The sequence below is a fragment of the Coccinella septempunctata genome, chromosome 3 (assembly GCF_907165205.1).
Source record: "Coccinella septempunctata chromosome 3, icCocSept1.1, whole genome shotgun sequence".
NCBI lineage: Eukaryota > Metazoa > Arthropoda > Insecta > Coleoptera > Coccinellidae > Coccinella > Coccinella septempunctata.
The window spans coordinates 35,352,722-35,373,767 of record NC_058191.1 but is presented as its reverse complement, the minus strand read 5'-3'; the positions used below and the strand labels follow the sequence as shown (position 1 = coordinate 35,373,767).

At 34.9% G+C, this 21,046-nt stretch overlaps 2 protein-coding genes across 3 annotated transcripts in view; one reads left to right on the top strand and one right to left on the bottom strand.

Moving 5' to 3' along the window:
* LOC123310010 (vesicular glutamate transporter 1) overlaps positions 1–21,046 on the top strand; it is a 77,764-nt gene that overhangs the window by 24,102 nt on the left and 32,616 nt on the right. The gene's annotated exons all lie outside the window — the stretch shown is intronic.
* LOC123310011 (protein takeout-like) lies at positions 13,450–18,817 on the bottom strand. Its single transcript, XM_044893371.1, has 6 exons — positions 18,743–18,817; positions 16,812–16,904; positions 14,728–14,863; positions 14,533–14,666; positions 13,909–14,058; positions 13,450–13,604 (listed from the first exon to the last, which is right to left on the bottom strand). The coding sequence occupies exons 1-6, from the start codon at positions 18,810–18,812 to the stop codon at positions 13,450–13,452; spliced, it is 738 nt and encodes a 245-aa protein (XP_044749306.1). The 5' UTR covers positions 18,813–18,817.

Below are 21,046 nucleotides of genomic sequence, written 5' to 3'. Positions count from 1 at the left end.
TTTTTGAAAAGTCTAGAGACGTTGTAGGTTCGCTGTAATAAATGTATCCAACTAAGAGGAGAATATGTTGAGTAATAAAATATTTTGACATTTAAATTTTGTTTGGTTCCTCGTAGATTCGGTTTAGTGTACTTTGACTGTCGAGGGTTCCCACAAAATGGGATGTATTTTCAGACAATCAAAACCCAATGATGAACGTTTGCTCTCGCCTACAACTACCCCACAATTTCGGCTATAGCAGCAAACAAAAATCAGCAGTATCAGAGCAAAAAGATCCTGACGGTATTCTGCCTCCATCCACAGAGGGATATTAAACACCGATATGAAGTGCGTGTTGACACTGGGAGGTTGGAAGGGGTGAACGTGTTGACTTCACAAATATTTGCTGCTGTTCAGAGGCCGCCCTCGATGGCAATATCTTCGGCCTTCGGGGCCCGAAAGAGCCGTTTGTGCCATGTTCGCAGTGGAGAAAACTTCCAGATCGGCCTATTGAGCTTCCGTTTCCGTTCGGGAGAGTAGTTGTATATTATATTTCAATGCAAACAGTTGGAAAACCGAGTGGAATTTCAGATATATCAAAGGGGGAGAATTTTTGATGTTACCTTTAGTGATGAGGCTTGTAATAGTAGAGCAAAATGTCACATTTCTGGTGATTAGAACTTATTACTTTTGATATAGGAGAGCGATAGAGTGCTCAAACCTATGTATTTCCATATATCATAAAATTGATGAGGAAATTCAAAGTCTTAACCGAAATTTCCTCTTTTATATGTCCAAGAAAAGATAACAACTAGATTCTCCAAAAAAAAAAAAATCAGTACTGTAAATGGTGCAAAAATTTTTCGCTTTCAGGAGGAAATAATCGAGCTTGAAGTTCTTAGAGATGACTGAATGACTGGAAATAAACGGAGTGGACTGGTTGGGACACTTTCCTCGACTCCAAATGAAAACAGCATTTTTTTCCATGCTGCAAAATGGCGAATGAAATGGTTACCCACTTATTAGTCATAATTTCATAATGATAAATTGGAATTGACGATAGAGTAGGATTCAGTGAAGCAATTGAAGAATTTGCGAATATTTATCTGGAAATAAAGTAAGGAGCAAATAAAGTTGGACACCGAAAAAATTGCCAAAGTTTGACTAGTAATAACTTGGACATAACTTTGATGATGTTCGATATACACTCATGGATATAAAGCCGATGTAAAGGGTATTAATGTAAAGCACCCAAAATTTGTCGTTTTTCCTCGACGAATTTGGGAATAGATTTTGGATCTTTTGCCAGTGGTGCAGGGTTTTTTTTCAAGCACTTCTCATTGTACAGGGTGTGAATATAAAGAAGCGAAAAATTTCAGTTTTTCGGATAGAAACTATGAAGTTTTTCTTTATATTGGGTCATTGATATATTGGGTATTGTTAGGTCATTTCCTAGGTGTTGTTTACGATATTTTCCTGATACATCGCGTTGTTATAGATTTATATTTCCTGAAATTCATTTTTAGGACAATTCCCTTTTTTTCATAAAAAAAGCACAAGTCGTTTAAACTGCTTCAAAGATATCTTATTGAAATGACCAACTGCATTGACATGCAGAATAGAACATATGATTAAAAAACATCAAAATTAATTCTAAGTAACATTTTCCACAAATTTTCGAGAACTACAGCTTCAAAAGTAACATGGAGTGCGGATTTTTTTTTGTGGGCGATAATGCCTTGCTTCATAGGGCAAAATAAGTGCTCAAGTATAGTCAACAACAAGATCCTTTAATCGTTGTGAATTCCTTCTAGGTCCCTAGTCATTAACCCTTGGATAAATTTGAACTTTTTCTTGGAAAAACTGTAACTCGAAGATGAAATCTTACATAAATGAAGAAAGAATGCTATTTTCTTCTGTCCAATTTGAACGCCCATGAATGGAACTCCTTTCATTTGTAGCTTCATTCGAAGTGTAACGCTCAACAAAGCGTTGAAAACAATTTCAAATAAAATTAAGGATTTTTTTCTGGGTATTTTTTTCACATACCTACCTCTTATTCACGCCACTGCTTTTGATCAATTTAATAACAAAGTATTCCTTGATGCAGTTTATATTCAATCTCTGCTTTTGTTTTTCCAAAATAGACGAATTTCCCAAGAACAACGAAATTTCATAAAATAGCGTTATTTCCACAGCAACAATCCACCCAACATAAAAAAGATCTTCAAGGCGCTCGCTGCTTCCGAATTCTCAGCCAAAAGAGTAAATTTGTCATTTCCTCATAATATCACCATCACAACCCGTACAGGGTGGGCAAAATTGGTGATACCTGAACTACAACTTTTTAACCCAACGAGATAGAGAAAAATCAATGTACCATTCATGTCGTCTTTTTTCGAGAAACTAATAATGCCATCAACTGCATTCCTCTATCTTCTTTTGTTTTTGAGTTATAGGCAAAATTTAAATTTGGGCGATTTCAACTTTGGTCATTATCTCTGTTTCTGTTTGTGCTAGGATGTTGAAATAAAGACATTATACAGACACTTTTTTGACATCAATCCAGTGGCGTAATATGATTTTTTCCTACAGCTTTATTTGCTGAGCCATAATATAAAGTTGTGTTCTTTCTTATGAAAACAGTAGTTTTAAATGACTTAGAAAGAATCGCCATTTTTTTACCGTTCCAGAAATATATTATACATCACCCGCAGTCTTTCTATGTCATTTTGAACTACTGTTTTCATAAGAAAAAAGTACATCTTCATGTTATAGCTCAGCAAATATATCTGTTGGAAAAAATCATAGTACGCCACTGGATTGCTATTAAAAAAGTGTCTGTATAAAGTTTTCATTTCAACATCCTAGCTCAAACAGAAACGGAGATAATGACCAAAGTTGAAATTTTAATTTTGACCGATAACTCGGAAACAAAAGAAGATATAGTAATGCTGTTGATGGCATTATTAGTTTCTCGAAAAAAGACGACCGTAATGTGCCATGCATTTTCCTCTATCTCGTTGGGTTGAAGAAGTTGTAATTCAGGTATCACCAATTTTGCCAACCCTGTACAACTAGAAGAACATCAAAAAAATACCCCGTGCCAGTTGCGTGAAGAATAAAAATTGTGCTTTGCATCGCTGGCAAAAAAACCAACATCGGCGAAGAAGTTTCGAAGTTATAGCTGGAATTTCAAGAAAAAGTGATTGAATAAAATCGCGATACATATTTCAATAGAACGTATCTGAAAAGGAGATAAGTCGTCCCAAGATGGTTGACCTAACAGTCCACTCAACATCAAAAACAACTTTGTGAAGACCTCTAATGTTCCCAAATTCTTCGTCAAAGAACGAAAATTCTTGACTGCTTCACATTCACACCCTGTACACCAGGAAGAGAGTGAAAATGAATTACCCTGTGCCAGTGGCATATAGGAGAAGGATGAGGCTATGAACGAGGAGGAAAAGTCCTTTTGTCCAACAATCTTCATGAGGTGTTAATGTTAATGACAACTAGTTTCGAGACATTTTAAACAGTCTCATTTTCAAGTTATAAAAGCTACACAGAATTTTCACATCAGGCACAAAGGGTCATAAATTAAACATAAGGTACACTTACATACAAGCTACAGGCTACTATGGTAAAATATCGACAAATTTGAAGTCCTCTCTTGAAGAGCCTAATGAAAATTATGGAACAAAAGGACTTTTTCTCCTCGTTCGAGATGAACCACCCACATTTATCAATCTTCCAGTTTATTGAACGATAAGGCTTTGCATCATGGGGTCAAAATTTAACATCATCAGAGTGATGGCGAATAACTTCGCCATCACTAACTAGTCAAACTCTGGAATTTTCAGGGTAGGGTTTTTGGGGCCAAATGAGGTGGTTAAGCAACAATTAGGGAGTCCACTCTGTATGTATGTATGTATAAGTTCAGCCATGCTGCCTGCTTATCGACAATAGGTACCTTTACACTAACGCTCTTTCGCGCGCGACTAGAACGCCCCGTGCCAATCGCTTGCGAAAGAATGCTAGTGTAAAGGCAAATCATTCACTCGGTTTTTGGACGTGTAAAAATTCGCGAGCGACTAGCCCGAGAGACTGAGTTTGTTTGGATTCGGGGCGTTTGTGTATTCGCGCGGGTTTCTAATTGAAGAAGTACATACGTTCAAAATTCGTAAGTACATGTATGTAGGTATCAATTAATGATTATTCGTACAAGATTTCAATTTATAAGGAACATGGAAGATTCAAGACTCTGGAGCAAAGACTTTATGGATTCGGCATCCATTCTCAAATAGTTCCTGAAGTCCATAGGAAAATTTTCACGCAACTCATTCAAGAGAGGCATATGTCCATATGTACGATTTTCCATCCATTCTTTCACCCAGCATCTTCTGTTTCTCTTCTTTGGAATATTCATATACACTGCCAAGCACAAAGCCACTTTCAGTTTGCGTTTTTTATTCAATTTGTCCATTTCGAGCTATGGAGTGCCGCTAAAACCGTTGAAAATTTCAACATGCCACGAGTCACGCCAACCTCTCGCTCATAATGAGAGATTTCGAATTGGACGCTCCAAAGCACACGCAAGACTGCGCGAAAAGCCGATGCGACCTCAAGACACAAAATAGTTAACACGCGCCATTCCATACCGCGCGAAAACACGAGTGACTGGCACTCGCGATTCGATCGCGCGCGAAAGAGTGTTAGTGTAAAGGTACCTAATATCTGTTAAAATTGAGGGTTCGATAAATTCAATGCAGCAGATATCGATATTGGAAAGAGTGGATATTCCGTCAGGTCTCAAACACTGAAGCAGCTTCGGAAAACTGATTTGATCGTTCCATCTCCACGGCAACTGTACAGTCGGTTTGTATCGCGAGGCTTAGAGGAATTACCGGGAATCGGCATGGCAATAAAGGAGATTTTCTTGTCGAGAGCTGCTCAAGGGTCTGCTCGCCCCCTCCGCACTATCCTGCACGGCTGGATCTGGAAGCTCCAAAAACATAAATACAACGGCTTAATCGTTTTTGAGGGGATTTAACGGATTTGGTTGGAGTTTTTTGCAAGTTGTTCAGTTATTTGCATTGCTGGGTGAGGAATCTGATCTAGGAGAGGCATGTCAGTACATTTCCAGCAGTTGGCGTTGGATATAGAGGGTGGAAGAAATTTGTGTCCTTCAATCTATGCCAAAATCTTGCTTTTGACCTCTCGACCAGGTCCAGCCTTCGAAGTGATGATTCTTGTGTTCTTCAGTTGTCTTCAGTTGAGGAACCCTACAGGACCCTTATGTCGAAGAATCATCTCCCATAGATATATCAGTGGTTATTCGTTAGAAAATAGGAAAAAACGAGAGAGAATTTCGATTTTTAGGGTCTTAGGAACTGTAGGAAGTAAACTCTGGAATTACCAAATCGATTTGTAATATTTTTTCATCAGTAAGAAACATTACATTATTCCCGAATAGCGTAGGTTATATTTGATAGTGACGGATGTTAATTTTTCAATGTTAATTGATGTATTATATATGTTTAATTTCATGTGTTTGTTACTTTTTTTGTTCGTAATTCTAATTACATAACTTGGGAACCACATATGTCCGATTTTGACAGGGTTTTCACTACAATGTAGAGAATTTATTTCAGAAGGTTTTCGTGTAGACTTCACTCCAAAATATTCGAGCTCATCAGTGGATTCTACCTTAAAAAGGGCCTGTAGAAGGTTCACGTTTTTGATTTCTATCTTCTAGGACGAAAAAGTTATGAGAACTCTATGAAAATGTCAAACTCAAAAACGAAGTATTGTAGGAGGCTGCGGTTTTCACTATTTTTTGTTTCTCCGAAAATGAGCTCGGCAAAAAGTCATCCGTTTTCTTCTAGATGCTATAGTTCTCGAGATCCTCTCAGTTTTGCCCACCCTGTACATTATTCCCGAATAACATAGGTTATATTTGATAGTGATGGATGTTAATTTTTTAATGTGAAATAATGTATTATATAAGTTTAATTCAATGTATTTGTTAGTTTTTTAGTTTGTAATTACATAACTTGGGAACCACATGTCCGATTTTGACAGGGTTTTAACTGTAAATGTAGATAATTTATTCCAGAAGGTTTTCGTGTAGACTTCACTCCTAAATATTCGGGCTATGATGAGATATATCGATTTTTCGTACAAGTCAACAACGAAGCAGTTGATTTCAGGGTTTTATGGCCGACGCTGAGAAAACTATATACGAGATTTAGGAAAATGATCAAGTATAATCTTGTATAGCTCAAGAAGTCTGCGATAGCATAAGTCTAACTTTTCAGGATAACCAACTATAACAAACTCTTACATTTTCAATTCAATCCAAAATTTTGTTCCATTTGCAGAAAGCTTCCCTTGATAGCTACTTTGAGGCCCAACAAATTGTCACGGGTCTATGACATTTGGTGAGAGAAATCTCCAAGGAAGGCTTCGAACTACATTTTATTTTCATTTCCGCGCCATTTCACCGGCAGTTTGAAAAATTAATCGAAGTGAGGAAAATTCGTCCAGTGGTCCACCGAAGCAGTTGGGAAAATATACAGGGTGTTTCCAAATTAGACATGAACCTTGGAGGAGGTGTTAGTATCACTCATTTGCTGTCGTTTGAGTCCTATTTATTGATAACCAAAAATCAACAGTTTCCGTGATATTTGAATTGTTGTGTTTTTCAAAAAATGTCTCATCTTACCTCATTTTTCGTCAATTTTTTCTTCGTTGACCAAGTTTGATTATAATTTTGGACTATTTTCATCGGATAAAGATATGATACGTATGAAAAAAGCAAAATTATCCTGTATTAAATAATTGACAAAAATGAAGTAAGGTGAGAAATTTTTTGAAAAACACAAGAAAACAAATATCTCGGAAACTGTTGATTTTTGGTAATCAATGAATATGACTCAAACGACAGCAAATGAGTGATACTAACACCTCCTCCAAGGCTCACGTCTAATTTGGAAACACTCTGTATAGAGCAATTAGAAGTGATTAATATAATTATGTCTGAATTTTTCTGGTTCCTCAGAACCTCACAGCTTCCGCGTGACACAAATATTCAAATAAAATTCCCTAAATAAGAAACGTGCGTCATGAAATGAAGTTTTAACATTTCTGTTACAATGGAGAATTCGAACAGTCAGGAATTATGTAGGTCACCAATAGTTGTCCTCCCATCCAGCGGCCTCAGACAGAGACATCAGGACTTCAGCTCCAGCTCGTTAGCACAATGACATTTCCTCCACATAAATCTAATCTCGCTCGTGAAGCATTGACAGGATGCGACGTAGTGGATGAGGGAGAAATCCAGACAGAGGGTCGTCATCTTCCCTTGGAAAACAAGGGATTTAATGGACGAGAAGGCAAACTTTATTTATTGTCAGGAAATATAGCGCTCAAAAATCATATTTGGGATAGAAATTCGATATTTTCTGCACGAAGGGCTGAAAGCTCTGGGGAATCACACAAAGATATTTTCAAATGTGAATCGTCTGCTTGGAGAGTGAGAATCAGCAAGTTAACGTAGCTACGGTGTACCACAAGGCTCCATACTTGAACCTCTGTAATATACCAACTTTATATTTCTATCAATGAAGAATTGAACGTACTGCTTTACTTATGTAGATGTTAATCTTCTATACATGTTTTCTGATTCACCTTTCTTCAAATAATATTTTCTGGACAAACAAGGATTACATTACTGGACCAAATGAATGAGGGTTCAATCAGAACTAAAAAAAGCTAGTCAGAATGATAGCCTCAAAATAGTTTCAAACGTTTTTTGAAAATATTCTTTTGTCCCTTTTGCATTATTATTAATATAGAGACTGATGAACGTCGACTTAGTTAGAAGTATAGAGTTTTTTCTCTATTAGTCCTCTGACCAATTACCCCCCCTTTTAATTATTATTAATGCCATTGAAAGTTGGTGAGACAATATTTGCACGTTTTTTAATTGGAATTGGTATTTTTCTCAAAAAAATTACCCATTTTCTGATTCTTTGTCCAAAATAAATTATAATATTTTTTATATAATGTTGTTAGGTTCTGAAACAAATGATTTCAAATTTTTAGAGCAGTTTGAAATAAAAAAACATTGGGAAAATAATTATTTTCTGATAGTCAAGCAGCTTTGGGTAGGTTCAGTATATGGATGCGAGACCGCACATTTAGACTAAGAATCTAGTATAGTTTCTGTTTATAAGAGCGTTATTCCAAATTCAACCCCATTTCAAGTTTCCTCAAAGAATTCACCAGATTCCATCAGAGCTGATGCACATCCAGTATTGTGTGACAATTAGTGGCGAGAGGATCTTAATCCAAATTGATGAAGACTGATGACGTTTCAAGGGGGAAATAGACAGATAATTCGTAACTTTCTAGTGAGCAGAGAGCTCGCTTTCAGATTATAATTATCGAACGACAAAATTCATCAAGGATATATATTTCTTGTACGTTATTCACGAAAATGAGAAATGGAGTTCTCAAATGTGCACCTGCACTTCACAATCCTAAATGAACAATGAATATTTTATATTAGAAGAAGACATGAAAAACCTGAAATGAATTTGAATATGGCAGAAAGTTGCAAATACTAAAGAATAAATATTGAATCGACAAATGTTGTGTGAATCCTTCTCCTTTCGTCTTTCAACAATTTTCATAAATAGTTTTTCATTATAGTCGTCGAAGAAAAAACATTCTCTAAATGTTTCATTGAGAAATCCAACAATTTTTCTTCAATACCATTAATTATGAACAAAATTTTTCATCTAGAAAGAAGTTTCCGACTGATGCACCAAATCTTCGCAATCAGTTTCAGACTTTTCCCAGATTCTTGTCCGTTAATCTATCAGGAGATGACGTAATCTATCTCTTTCCGCAACCAATCAAGTGTGACCGTATTCACCAACATCCCCAGGGAAATCAGGCTAAGCCTTTACACCCGATACACACAGTGTGCACCCTGTTAGACTAAAGACAGCCCTTTGCCTTTTTACGGGAAGTTAATGCTTCCTTTTTGCGGTGTTGCGTATCTTTTTGCGACTTTTCGATCCGTGCTCGTTCAGCTTTGAAATGGGGCAGAGACAGAGATTTTTGATGTTTTTGATCCACGCGTATTATAATGTTATTTATTGATGTGTGTGATTTTATGCATTTCCTTCAGAAAAATTTTCCTGAATAACTCGAAAAATTAAAACCACTTACAGCTGATTTCATAATCAAATCAAACAATCAAAACTCCAAAGAATGTATTCAATTCAACAATTTAACAGTCACTCGATATATACAGGGTGTATTTGAAGGCGAGGATTTTTTTTCAATGGAAGGTAGAACTGGTTAAAATGAAGCGTTTCACCAATAACCACCCATACAAAACTTTCAAAATGACAAAGTTGAAAATAATTATTGAAATAGATCCTATAATACGACCTTAGACCGTTTGTTAGCTGAATTATCGCAAAGCTGTGGGAAAAAACTTATCTCCTGGTTAGATCTTGTGGTTTTGTTCAGGATATTGGCTCGTTCGATATTTACGTGGCAATGAAAATGGAAACTTAGGATTGCCGAATTGTTTTCATTATTTTTTGGTAACTTACACGATTTTATGAAATTGTTCATTTCGATACCAACTGACAGAGCAGACTTAGGAAACGAGTGTGAAAATAGAATAATACTTCAAAATCTCACCAATAAAATTTGTCTAAATTATTCACGAATTTTTTCACAATGGGCATCACAATCTTCTTGTTCGAACATTCCAACAATCGTCGTAAAAATGGGATGAAATGGGGAAACATCATATAATTTTTTCAACATAACTAACATAAGCACTTTCAAGAAACTGTCTCGATTTTCCTCATTTTTTTCTACCCTTAATTGCAGGATACCACAATTATGATTATATCAAAAGTGACCTGATGCATCTAATCCGATGAACTTGGTACTGAACCATTCATTGTCCAGCCATATGATTATGTTTCGTTTTTGAGATACCGGAGTCACCTGACACATATTATTAATGTTTGTATCGAAGCTTGTTACTTTCCTACCGCTTGGAAGTGTTCTATTATCAGGCCTCTACCCAAATTGAAGAGTCCGGAACAGCTCAGCGATTTCAGACCGATAAGTATTCTCCCTTGCATGTCGAAGATCCTTGAGAAGATTCTTAGTGAGCAAATATATAGGTACATTACTGAAGCTGATATTATAACAGCCAGTCAATCAGGCTTCAGAAGGCGTTTCAGTACTACAACACTGTTATTGAATGTGTCGGATGACATATTTAGAGCATTGGATGAGGGAAAATCCACGATATTGACCTTATTAGATTTTGCCAAGGCATTTGACACTCTCGACCACGAGCTCTTGTGTGCTAAGTTATCTTTTTACGGTTTCGGTGTGGGTGCTCTGCGGTTCTTTCGATCTTATCTCGTTGGTAGATTTCAGAGAGTTCGTGTGGGTGATATGTTTTCTGATATTTCCCCCGTAACCTCCGGTGTTCCGCAGTGTTCAATCCTGGGACCTATTCTATTTTTAATTTATGTAGCCGATATGTATAGGGTAGTTATGTATGTGATGATATACTTTTATGCAGATGATGCGCAGATTCGACTTTCTTTCCATCCCTCTGATGTTGATGAAGCGGTGACGAAGATCAATGCAGATTTGTTCAGATTAGTAGAGTACTCCAGTGCCAATAATCTCAAGTTGAGTATCCCGAAGTGTGTCTCATTGCTTTTTTCTAGTGGATCTAGAATTAATTCGGAGCAGATTATCCTTAAAGTTGGTGATGAGCGAATTCCGTTTGCTAACAGCTGTAGGAATCTTGGCATCATTTTCGACTGCAGACTGAGATTTGTTGAGCATGTTGCGCGAAGTCGTACCTTGCACTGAGACATCTATATAGGAATCGGCGTATTCTGGGTTTTCGTTCACGTAAATACCTTTGTGAGTCCCTTGTGCTGTCTATATTGAATTATGGCTTGATATTGTTCTATCCTTGCTTGGACTCCACAACTAAGTACCGACTTCAGAAGGTTCAGAATGCATGTTGTAGATTCATATTCGGTTTGCGCAAGTTTTCCAGGATCTCTAGTAAAATAAAGGAACTCCAGTGGTTAAAACTCGATGGCTTGTACAGATTGCAGCTTGCTGTTTCAATAAAAAAAATTTTGACTTCGTCAAACCCTCCATATTTGCGTGATAAGCTCATCTTTCGAGGAGATGTTCATGATGTGTTTGTAAGACATAGGAATAGGCTTATGTTGCCCCGATTTAGATCAGCCATGTTTCAGCGATCCTTCACGTTTTGTGCTGTCAGTGTATATAATAGCTTTAAGTACCTATTCGATAGTTACTCTGTGAATGATGTTAGGAAACATTTGAGAAGACACTTGCTACTTTCTCAGAATAGTTAGGTTTATTGTTTTTGTAGTATACCTAGTATAGTTGTAGTTTTAGTAGAAAATGTTTTTTTTCATCTTGTTTTATTTTATTTATTTTATTTATTTTTGTCGTATTTGTTTTCGATAAAATTATTGTAAGAGGTTAAGTAGAATAGCTATAGGCTAAACTTCGCCTCATGATTGTATTCATAGAGTACAAAATAAAGGCCCTTTATTATTATTATACTTCCACAGTCCCGTACTTGAAATTCAATGAAATTTTGTCGAACTTCTAGGGGTTGTATCTCATCTTGGATATTTTATGCAAAAAATTTTTGGTTGAACGACTTATTTTTATGAGTTCTACCTTCTATCAAAAAAAAGCCTCACCTTTGAAAACACCCTGCATATTGAAGAAGTAGCAATAAGGAAAAATTGAATGGACGTATGAACATAATAAATTGATGAAACAATGATATTCTGAATGATCATGACTGAATTATCGATTGAAAATAAATTAATGTCCATTCGGCAATCAAGCGTTGATTCCCCGATCAAGCTTTATGAAACCCTTGGTAAATGTTTCTTCCGATCCACAAATCACTGTCCTTGCACCACCCGCAAATACATCATATGCGGCACCACTGCACCCAAATTAGATTTTCTCTCAAATCAATTAACAAACCGTATTATACCGTCGCGACGCAACTTTCGAAATCAATTATGGCGTTGCCACGAGGAACGCATCAGGGCGGTTGACTAAAAAGCCCCATGTAAACAGGCCATTGTGCGATTCTAACTCAATTTGGGTTTTGCATTTTGGGTCTTCGTTTCCATTAGGGAATCGTCCCTGAAAACGAAGAGCAAGGACTTGCCCCCTAAGTGAGATGATTGAATTTGATTTATGTTAATTGATCTGGAAGTTATGAGAGTGGGAAGTGGTATTTCGCTTCGAAAGGATGACTCGCCTTCATTTCGCTTCATTGGAGTTTTCGAGCTATTTACTTGTCCTTGTAATATTGAAAAAATATCTATTTTTATGTGTTTGTTATATAAAACAGTTTCAAATTTTCAGCCTTAGTTGAGTTATAAGGGATGGATAGATTTTTCAGTTTTGAATTTTTATCTACACCAAGTACTATACATATTTACATAGAGCTGAAACAAGGAGCTCTTTCCATAAATTATTGCTTAACTGTTCAAATATTCGTAAAATTTGTAAAACAAGAATAATTTTCGAAAAGAAATTAAATTTTGGTCCATGAAAGTCTCGTATAGCTTTAGTAGTGTTGGAGTAAATAAATGAAATGTAAAATTACATTCTTCACCAATGATCCTTTCAAGGCTTTCATCAGCTAATTCGATTTTTGGTCAAGGAATCACTTTCTGAAATCTCTTGCAGTTGTTTTTCTATACCCATTTTAAACCTGCCTGGATAATATACTAGAAAATGGCAGATATGATTCTTACTGAAGGTATACCTTCTCCAACCTGTAACTGTATATTATTGTGATAGCTAAATACATGCAGTGGTAAATAACTCATCCTATAGAAAACCATATAAATATAATAAGTTTCTACTCTGATTATGGATTTTTATCGAGTAACTACCACATCAATTCGATAATTAGAAAACTTTGCTCTGGAAAAATTGAGGACCCCAGACAACAATTAATTTTCGAGGATAGAGACTTCACCCAAAATATTTTCAATTAAAACCTCTTCATTATTCGAAAGTACTTCACACTGACCTAAAAAAGACCATTTATCTGGTTTATTCACCTAAAGACGTGAAATGTTTTATCAACAATCATTCGATACCACGAAGCTGATTCTTGAGTAAAATGAAATTTTTGTTTTGTTTTGCCAATTTTATTTATCACTTCATCTTATCACATGTGTTTTATGGAAGAAATATCAGGTAGGAGAAACAGGTATCAGTTGATTACTAACACAAACTATCCTTTCAAAACCATAAATCTCTAAACATTGAGTATGTACATTAAATATAACAAGGATAAAATTGATATAGGATCAACAAACGTCTTCAGAAATCCGGAAATATTTCATCCACTGGAACCTTTTGCAATATGGTGCCAACAATCAGTTTTCCAAGAAATATTCCTATTTTTTCGAGTGACGGTCCCAAGGCAGACACTACATCCCTCCAGTTCTGATTTAGGTAATTCGTCATCTGGTACTCTTGAAATATTGCATTCATTATCAAAATTTTCAAGAGGTAATTAATGTTCTCTGTTGAATTAAAGAAAGCTGATTTTCCAAAGAATGGAAGAAATTCAATCATTTCAGTCCACAATTCGAAATGCTACAATTTGCATTGTTCTAAAGAGGGATATCTCATTTGGTAGGTTATAATTATTTGCCATGAATAGTGAGAAAGAAGGAATCTTTATGATTTTCCACAGATAACTTTTTCAAAGCTATGTTGAATGGAGATGCATTTTTGATAAAATTTTACCCAAAGCAAAAATTGTTTATAACTTACCAAGTTTTTCATCACCGTTGAATAAATTGCCAAATTTGAAAGTCATATTTTTGGCATCGAAATGGAAACTCTCGTTGCCCAAATTCATATAACGTTTTCCATTTCTGTCGGTCACGTTAAAACCGAAACCAGTTCTATAAAAACCATCATCTGAAAAGATGAAAAAATGGAATGATATCCTACCAGAGTCTCTGGAATATTTAACCAATCAATTTCAAATTATTATTTGAAATTCATTTCTGAACCATATTTATGTTGAATGATCGCATTTCTAAATGGTTGCACCTGCAGAATCGATGAAAATAAAACTAAGGAAGTAAAAATAAGGCAACTTCCCAACAATGTACTTATAGTTTCATTCGGCGAAAGTCTTTTATGCACCTAATAGTTATTCATCATTGTACAGTTGGTCTATACCAACTATATAATTCATCTATATGAATTATTTGTGTAGTGATGAGAATTCAAAGTATATGAACGTCTCAAAGCTTAAACTGATAGACAATATTTTCTGAATTATTGCGAAAGATCTAAAGAGATGATACTTCAACAAAATTCAAAATCTTTCTTATAAACTTTCTTGTCAGCCGCTTTGAAATGGATGGAATTTTTCAAAATACTCACAGATCTTCACAGTACCAGGTCCTTCACCCTGTATTGTGAAAGCTGATATTTTTCCGCTTATTCTGTAACGGAACTCAATGGTCAACATAGGTATATGTGCCTCGAACAAAATTGTATTGTTGCTTAAATTGACACTGCAAAAATATTCAACTTTTTGAATGAAAGCGATCGGAATGTTACCTCTGGAATACTCACTCTACATCAGTAATATCGATGTCCATTAGTCCATGAATACTTATGTTGGTTGAATTTAGATTTACACTGTCACTCACTACTGTAGCTAATGGAAATCGCAGAGGATTTGCAGGTGGAATATTGTACTTTCTATCACCTAGAATCACATTGAAAAGAATACCCAAATTTTGGTTTCAAGATGAGGAAGCAGGCATTTCTAAAAATCTATTTGTGACTATTTAAATGCCGTATTTTGGTTGGTAGGTACTGAACAGCTTTTATTTGTTTCTCATTTGTAAACGTCAGTTTCCAAAAATACAATATTAATCAAGAAAGTTTATTTTATCAAGTCACTAACTTGTAAAACTGACAGTTAACTTGCAAAATTTTTACAAGTTAGTAGTATTATTTACATTAGAAAATTTTGTTTTACCGTCATATATGTTGAAGATCATGGTACAATTGTTATTTCCAGTAACACAGATTTTTGATGATGAAAGAGTTGATACTGATGATGATGAACCATCTGTTGACTCAGAAACTGCTGAACTCGAGGACTGCAGAACATATTTGTATTGACTACCAAATAATTTGCTAGACATTTCAATTTTTTTGATGACTGAATCATCGACATAACTCATCGCAATTTCGGTGCTCTTCCACCCTCCTGCACGCTTTAGTGCTAAAATATCTCCACCCGAATCCGCAACCATAGTGGCTCCAGTTCTGCGAAAAGAGTGGCCGGTGTATAACTCTGGGTCTTTTAAACCTAAATATTTCGATATTTGCTTTGGGATACCACCAATAGTGTGCTGGCGAGCATTAAGGGAAATGCACTTTCCATGTCGGTATGTCAAAAAAATCTTAGGCTTTCTGTTCCAGGAGGCCGAAGATATTTTCTGTATAACATGCAGGGCTTGAAGCTGCAGCCATCATCGGTTATGGTGAATCTTCTTGTTGTTAAATTTTTTGTTTGCCGCAATGTCACAATAACGTATTTTCCCATATCTTCTACATCATTCATGCTTAAGGAGGGAATTTCGTCACATCGACAACATTCAAAAATCCCAAATATTGTTACAGTTTTCGCCAGCAACCACTGGTCATCAGGAGCATGTAAAAGAAATTGTTCAGCCTCTTCTTTACTTAATACTTTGGCCTTTTTTGGCATGTAACGCTCATTTTTTCGTTTCAGAAACGCTATTACCTTTTGGAATCTGCAAATGACAACTAAACGTCATATTTTTCAATAATTTTTTTAAGGAAAACAAACCTGCGAACTGGGTCATTTCCAAGCAGCTTTTCAGCATGGACCATTTTGCCCATAAAGTATTAGGGCTGAATCTAGCTTATAGTTGATTCAAGTAGGCCAACAAAACATCTTCAGTTACCCCAATCACACTATTTTTGTTTTGACACTTTTTGAAGTCGTCGTATTCTCGCTCGTACCTTGAAGCTGATTTTTCAGGTAATAAACTTGAAGCTACACTGCTGGCTGCCTCAATAATTTCTTTTGGTACATTCATTTTCGCTTTCGCCAAAACAAATGTAAAGAAAAATAAACAGACATGTTCATGGCAACGCTTCCATAGCTTACGTCATTTGCGACAAATTATTGAGATTTTTTTGGAATTTATCTAACCTTTTTACAAATGAGAAACAAATAAAATATAAAACAATACACGCAAGGTAACAAGTTTTACTGGCTCAAGGAGGTAACTCCATTCGCCAGTAAAAACCCTCTTACCTTGCTTATAGTAATGATACTATTGATCCCGTCATACGAATTTAAGATTATTTCAATGTTTTATTGAACTTCATCAGCCAGACGAAATCAATATTCCGTTATGAAATTGTTCCGTTTCCTTGAACGTTAATTCTGAGTAAGTTTTTTTCCTCAATCTTCATGGAAATGAATTTACAAATAGGACATTAGAAATCATGAAAAACAGGATAAAATTATCCGTCCTAGACTTATACATAACTTTTCCTTATATTCGAAACGATTCTTCTGTTAAAAAAAATTAAATTGATTTCGTCGCTTGACTATACTTGAAATGAATGCAAAAAAAGAGAGGTTGCAAAAGAAAATTTGCGATACTCACCTTTAATGATAGTTTTAATGATGTCATTACCATTTTTAATTGCACATTTTTTAAAGTCGGCGTTTCTGACCTTACATGTTTTTATATACTGGGCTGCAATGATAAAAATATATGTTGCTTCTAAAACAGTTTTCCTGGTACATTTTCTGTTATATGCCCCATGCAGATCCTCATTCGTCATACTATTATTTAACCCTCCAATAGGAGAGCAATGAAGATAGATTTTGAATTTGATTATGAATGGCACAGTCTATTGCTCATCGAATTTTTATGAAGAAATAAGATTCATCATATTTCCAAGATGTGCATTAATAATCTAATAATTACTTCAAACTCGATATTTTACCATACTGTCCAGATATTTTTCTGAATATTTCTTAAACCTTCTATGAACTATGTAGTCAAACCAATAACTTCTGAAACTCTTCATATTTTTCACAGCAAACTGTATTATCTACATATATTGAACTGAACTAGCTAGCCGATACTTGATCGAAACTGATGGAACTGAACCGATCGTTTTTCAATAGGAAAATCATGTACTCCCTCCAGTTTGTTTAGTTGAAAATATGTATGTGGGTATTCGCATGAATATTCAGGGTGAGTCTTTGAGTCCACAGATTACAGAGTAATCTGTGTTTGAGTCACTTTGACAGTAGATTGTTGAGGTCAAAGAAATTGTTGTTTCCTAACCATTTTTTCCGAAACGATTTAAAAGATACAGGCTATTAAAAAGTACGAAAAAATCTCATAAACGATTTTATCAAATGAAATGCATTTCGGATTATAGTTTTTCATGTACTTGACCTATGTTTTTCGAACACGAAAATATCACACAAGTCTTCAAGTTTTCTCATTAGGTAGCATAAAAATATCAAAAATTCAAAGAACCCAACTCTTGAAACTAAGTTGATGAATATTTTAACGTTTTATAAAATAAAAGTATTCTTCATATTTTCTCGTATAGTGCGCCATTTTTGAGTAATTTGATGTTCAAAAATTTGAAAAATTAGGAACTTTGACTGAATACAACTCTGTTCAAAAGATCCACGGATGTCTAGTGTCACATATTTAGCTAGTTATTCTGAAGTTAATTTTGTTTTTCCAGCTCAATTAGCTAGTTATTATGAAGGTAATTTTGTTTTTCAAGGGGTGGCTCATTATGAGAACTTAAAATGGATATAATATCTTTTTATCAGGGCCGACCTGGAAAAAATGGTATACAAAAATTATTTTCTTTGACCCCAAGAATCTACTGTTAAAATATTTGTACGAATCAAAGACTCACCATGTGGAAAAGCTTAATAATGTATTATATTCCATTTTGTCATTTAAAGAAGACATTATTTAACTCATAGCAACAAGGGGTAATTGACGTTTATCAATTCAGTGAAATAAAAAAAAACTCACAAATGAAATGAAATGACACGGATATGAAAGGACAAACGTCATCTTCATCTTGTTTGTATGTATTGAAAAATGTCCTAGCAACAATCATTCGAAGCTATAATAACTTTCATGTCATTTCATAAATTAGATAATTCTCTGGAAAATGTTATAATTCGAATACTAATCGAAATGGAATAGCTTCAAGCTCGCACGTTAAACTTTCTTCTCATGAATAAACATTCATTTAACTCATTTGTTGAATAAATATCTATTATTACAGCATCACTTCCAATTGAAAAACTTTAAAGGGTAGCTTCAGACGAGAGATAAGATAGATAAGGGATCTGTTGATGAACTTTCTTATAATATATTCATGTTGATTAATTACTCACGAAGGATCAGTTGAAGAATTGTTTGGAATTTGATCTGAGAAGAAGTGCTTCAAATGGAACAAAATTGTCGTTCAAGATCATTGAATGTATATGAGATATTTTTATTTCCTACTGCCATCCCAGAATATTATATTTTTGTTATTCACTTACGTAAATGCAAACTGTCGATTGAAATGCAGCACACCATCAAAAAATACATGAATGATGAAAACCGATTCATTATTTTTTTTAAACTTATTTATCGTGAATGGTTATGAACACCGACTGAATTGAAAGAAGTTATGTGGTGTTATATACCCTCTATTAATGGGTATTCACTTGCCATGTGCTTAGTCGCGGAAAGTTAATTACTACGTTGAAAATAATTCTTTTTTTTATAACACCTCCGTATAGGTGTGGCGCACTCTGTTATACTGGCTCGAGTGTATCTCTGAACAGTTTTCATTTCAATTCTTCTTTTCGGTCAAAAGACGGATAGCTACAAGGTTGAATTAAAAGTTCGCTGTACTGTCTCTGGCTTATCTTGGTCAAATATAAGTATGGACAGTAGTATTTTCTTGCTGACTGACGGTCATTATTTGCATATCCTTCCACACACAAAATCTAGTTCATTGTGAATATATAAAGTTTAAACAATTACAAATGGCCCACCCCCTTCAAATTTTTCGTATCACTTCATAAAAAAGTAAGAGTTTTATAATGAATTCATGTAAAATTTTTGGAAAACCTATATTTATATATTTGAACAGTGTTTTCGAAAGAATTTTTCCTAAGTATGACACAATGTGCTTTACAAGAAATCTATGACTCAAATTGAAGAAGAAATATACCATACGACAATGATCAATTATAAAGTGTCATATGACAATACGTTTGCGTTGAAATTCACAAATGAAAGGAAAAAAAAAAGAATATTTGGGAATATTTGCAGTAGAAAGAAAAAACCATAAAAAATATTGATGGTGAATCTTCGACTCTTACAAATATCATTGAGTTTTGGTTTAATACTCAATGCAAAAATCACAAAAGTAGATTCTTGAGGTTAGTAGAAACATTTCTTTCTTAACTATTTTTTCCGAATCGGCTCGGTTTGAAAGATACAGGCTGTTGAAAAACGATTAAAAAATATATTTTTAGTTCTATCTCACAAAGGATTTTATGGAAAGAAATGAATTTCGGAGTTAATTTTTCATTTGTTCGATTGATCTTTTTTGAACACCCGTATCGCCCACGTCTTCCAGTTTTCCCATTAGGACCATTACTAGAACTCTTGAAAGTGATTTGGACGCTATTTAATGATTTTTGAACGTTTTGTAAAATGAAAGTATTCTTCATATTTTCTCGTATAATGCGCAGTTTTCGAGTAATTAGAAGTTCAAAAATGCATAAGTATCTGTGAAATTTGGAAAAATTGGGTACTTTAGTTGAATACAACTCTGTTTTTCCAGGGGTGGACAGCTAATTATGAAAATTTAAAATTGTTATATATCTTTTTATCAGAGCCAAATCGGAAAAAATGGTATGGGAAAAAAGTGTTTCTCTTGACCTCAAGAATCTACGGTTGAATTATTTGTCAAAGACCCTGCAAAATTGACGCAAAATTTTCAGACTATTTGTGCCTTTTACTCCTAAAGGGTGGCAAAATATTCATTCTTCACTAGTTTCGAATTTTATTGTTAAAAAAGAAATGGTGTTGTTAATGGAGTTTTTCCCTTTCGAAACTCTAGTTTGATATTGATATAAAAGTCCGGAAAATTTGACGGATTTATTTTTTTACATTCTGAAACGATGCCCCAAGTATGAGTCGAAAAACCAGGAGAGCTATACCCTTTCTTGTAGTCTTGTAATCCATCATCTATCTATATAAATTTCCACTGTATATTGATGGTGGATAGTTTCATCGACGGTTCATAATGTGATAAAATTACACTGTGAATGCTGAACCAAATTTTTGAAACCTTCTAGGGGGCAGAGTAGGTACATTAATTAGCGAATTCCTTAAAAATTTGAATTCGACGTATGGTGGGGCGTTTGGCAGGATTTCCGATCCCTAGCAAATTGCCTCGGGATGTTTGCACTAATGACATCCTTCTTGACGAGAATAGGGCGCCAGATATAATGTATCTTTCTGTCCCCTCGTTTTGCTTCCTTTCATACTTCATAAAACCATGAATCGATATCTTTTATGTAGATATGAAATGAAGTCGGGGGATTTTGGATCAGCGGAACGAATACTTTTGTAGTCTCCATTGCAGTTCAGAATAGATTCATTGAGTTTTATCTGAAGAAATCATCACTTGCAAATGTGTCTTAAAGACTTAGATACCTGCGCTTGTAGAAGACAATATTGAAAGTTAAAAGAAAAACTATTATTGTGATATTATGGAGGGTTATCTTTTTTGCTAAAATACAGTTTATTCGTGAAAAAATGAGGAGAGCTCTGGTACGAAGTCA

Coding starts and splice junctions, on each gene's coding strand:
- LOC123310011 (XM_044893371.1), bottom strand. CDS start 18,812: ATGAATCGGTTTTCATCATTCATGTATTTTTTGATGGTGTGCTGCATT. Junction 14,667..14,727: donor ATCGATATTACTGATGTAGA/GTGAGTATTCCA, acceptor ATATTTTTGCAG/TGTCAATTTAAGCAACAATA. Junction 13,605..13,908: donor CAACGGTGATGAAAAACTTG/GTAAGTTATAAA, acceptor CAATATTTCAAG/AGTACCAGATGACGAATTAC.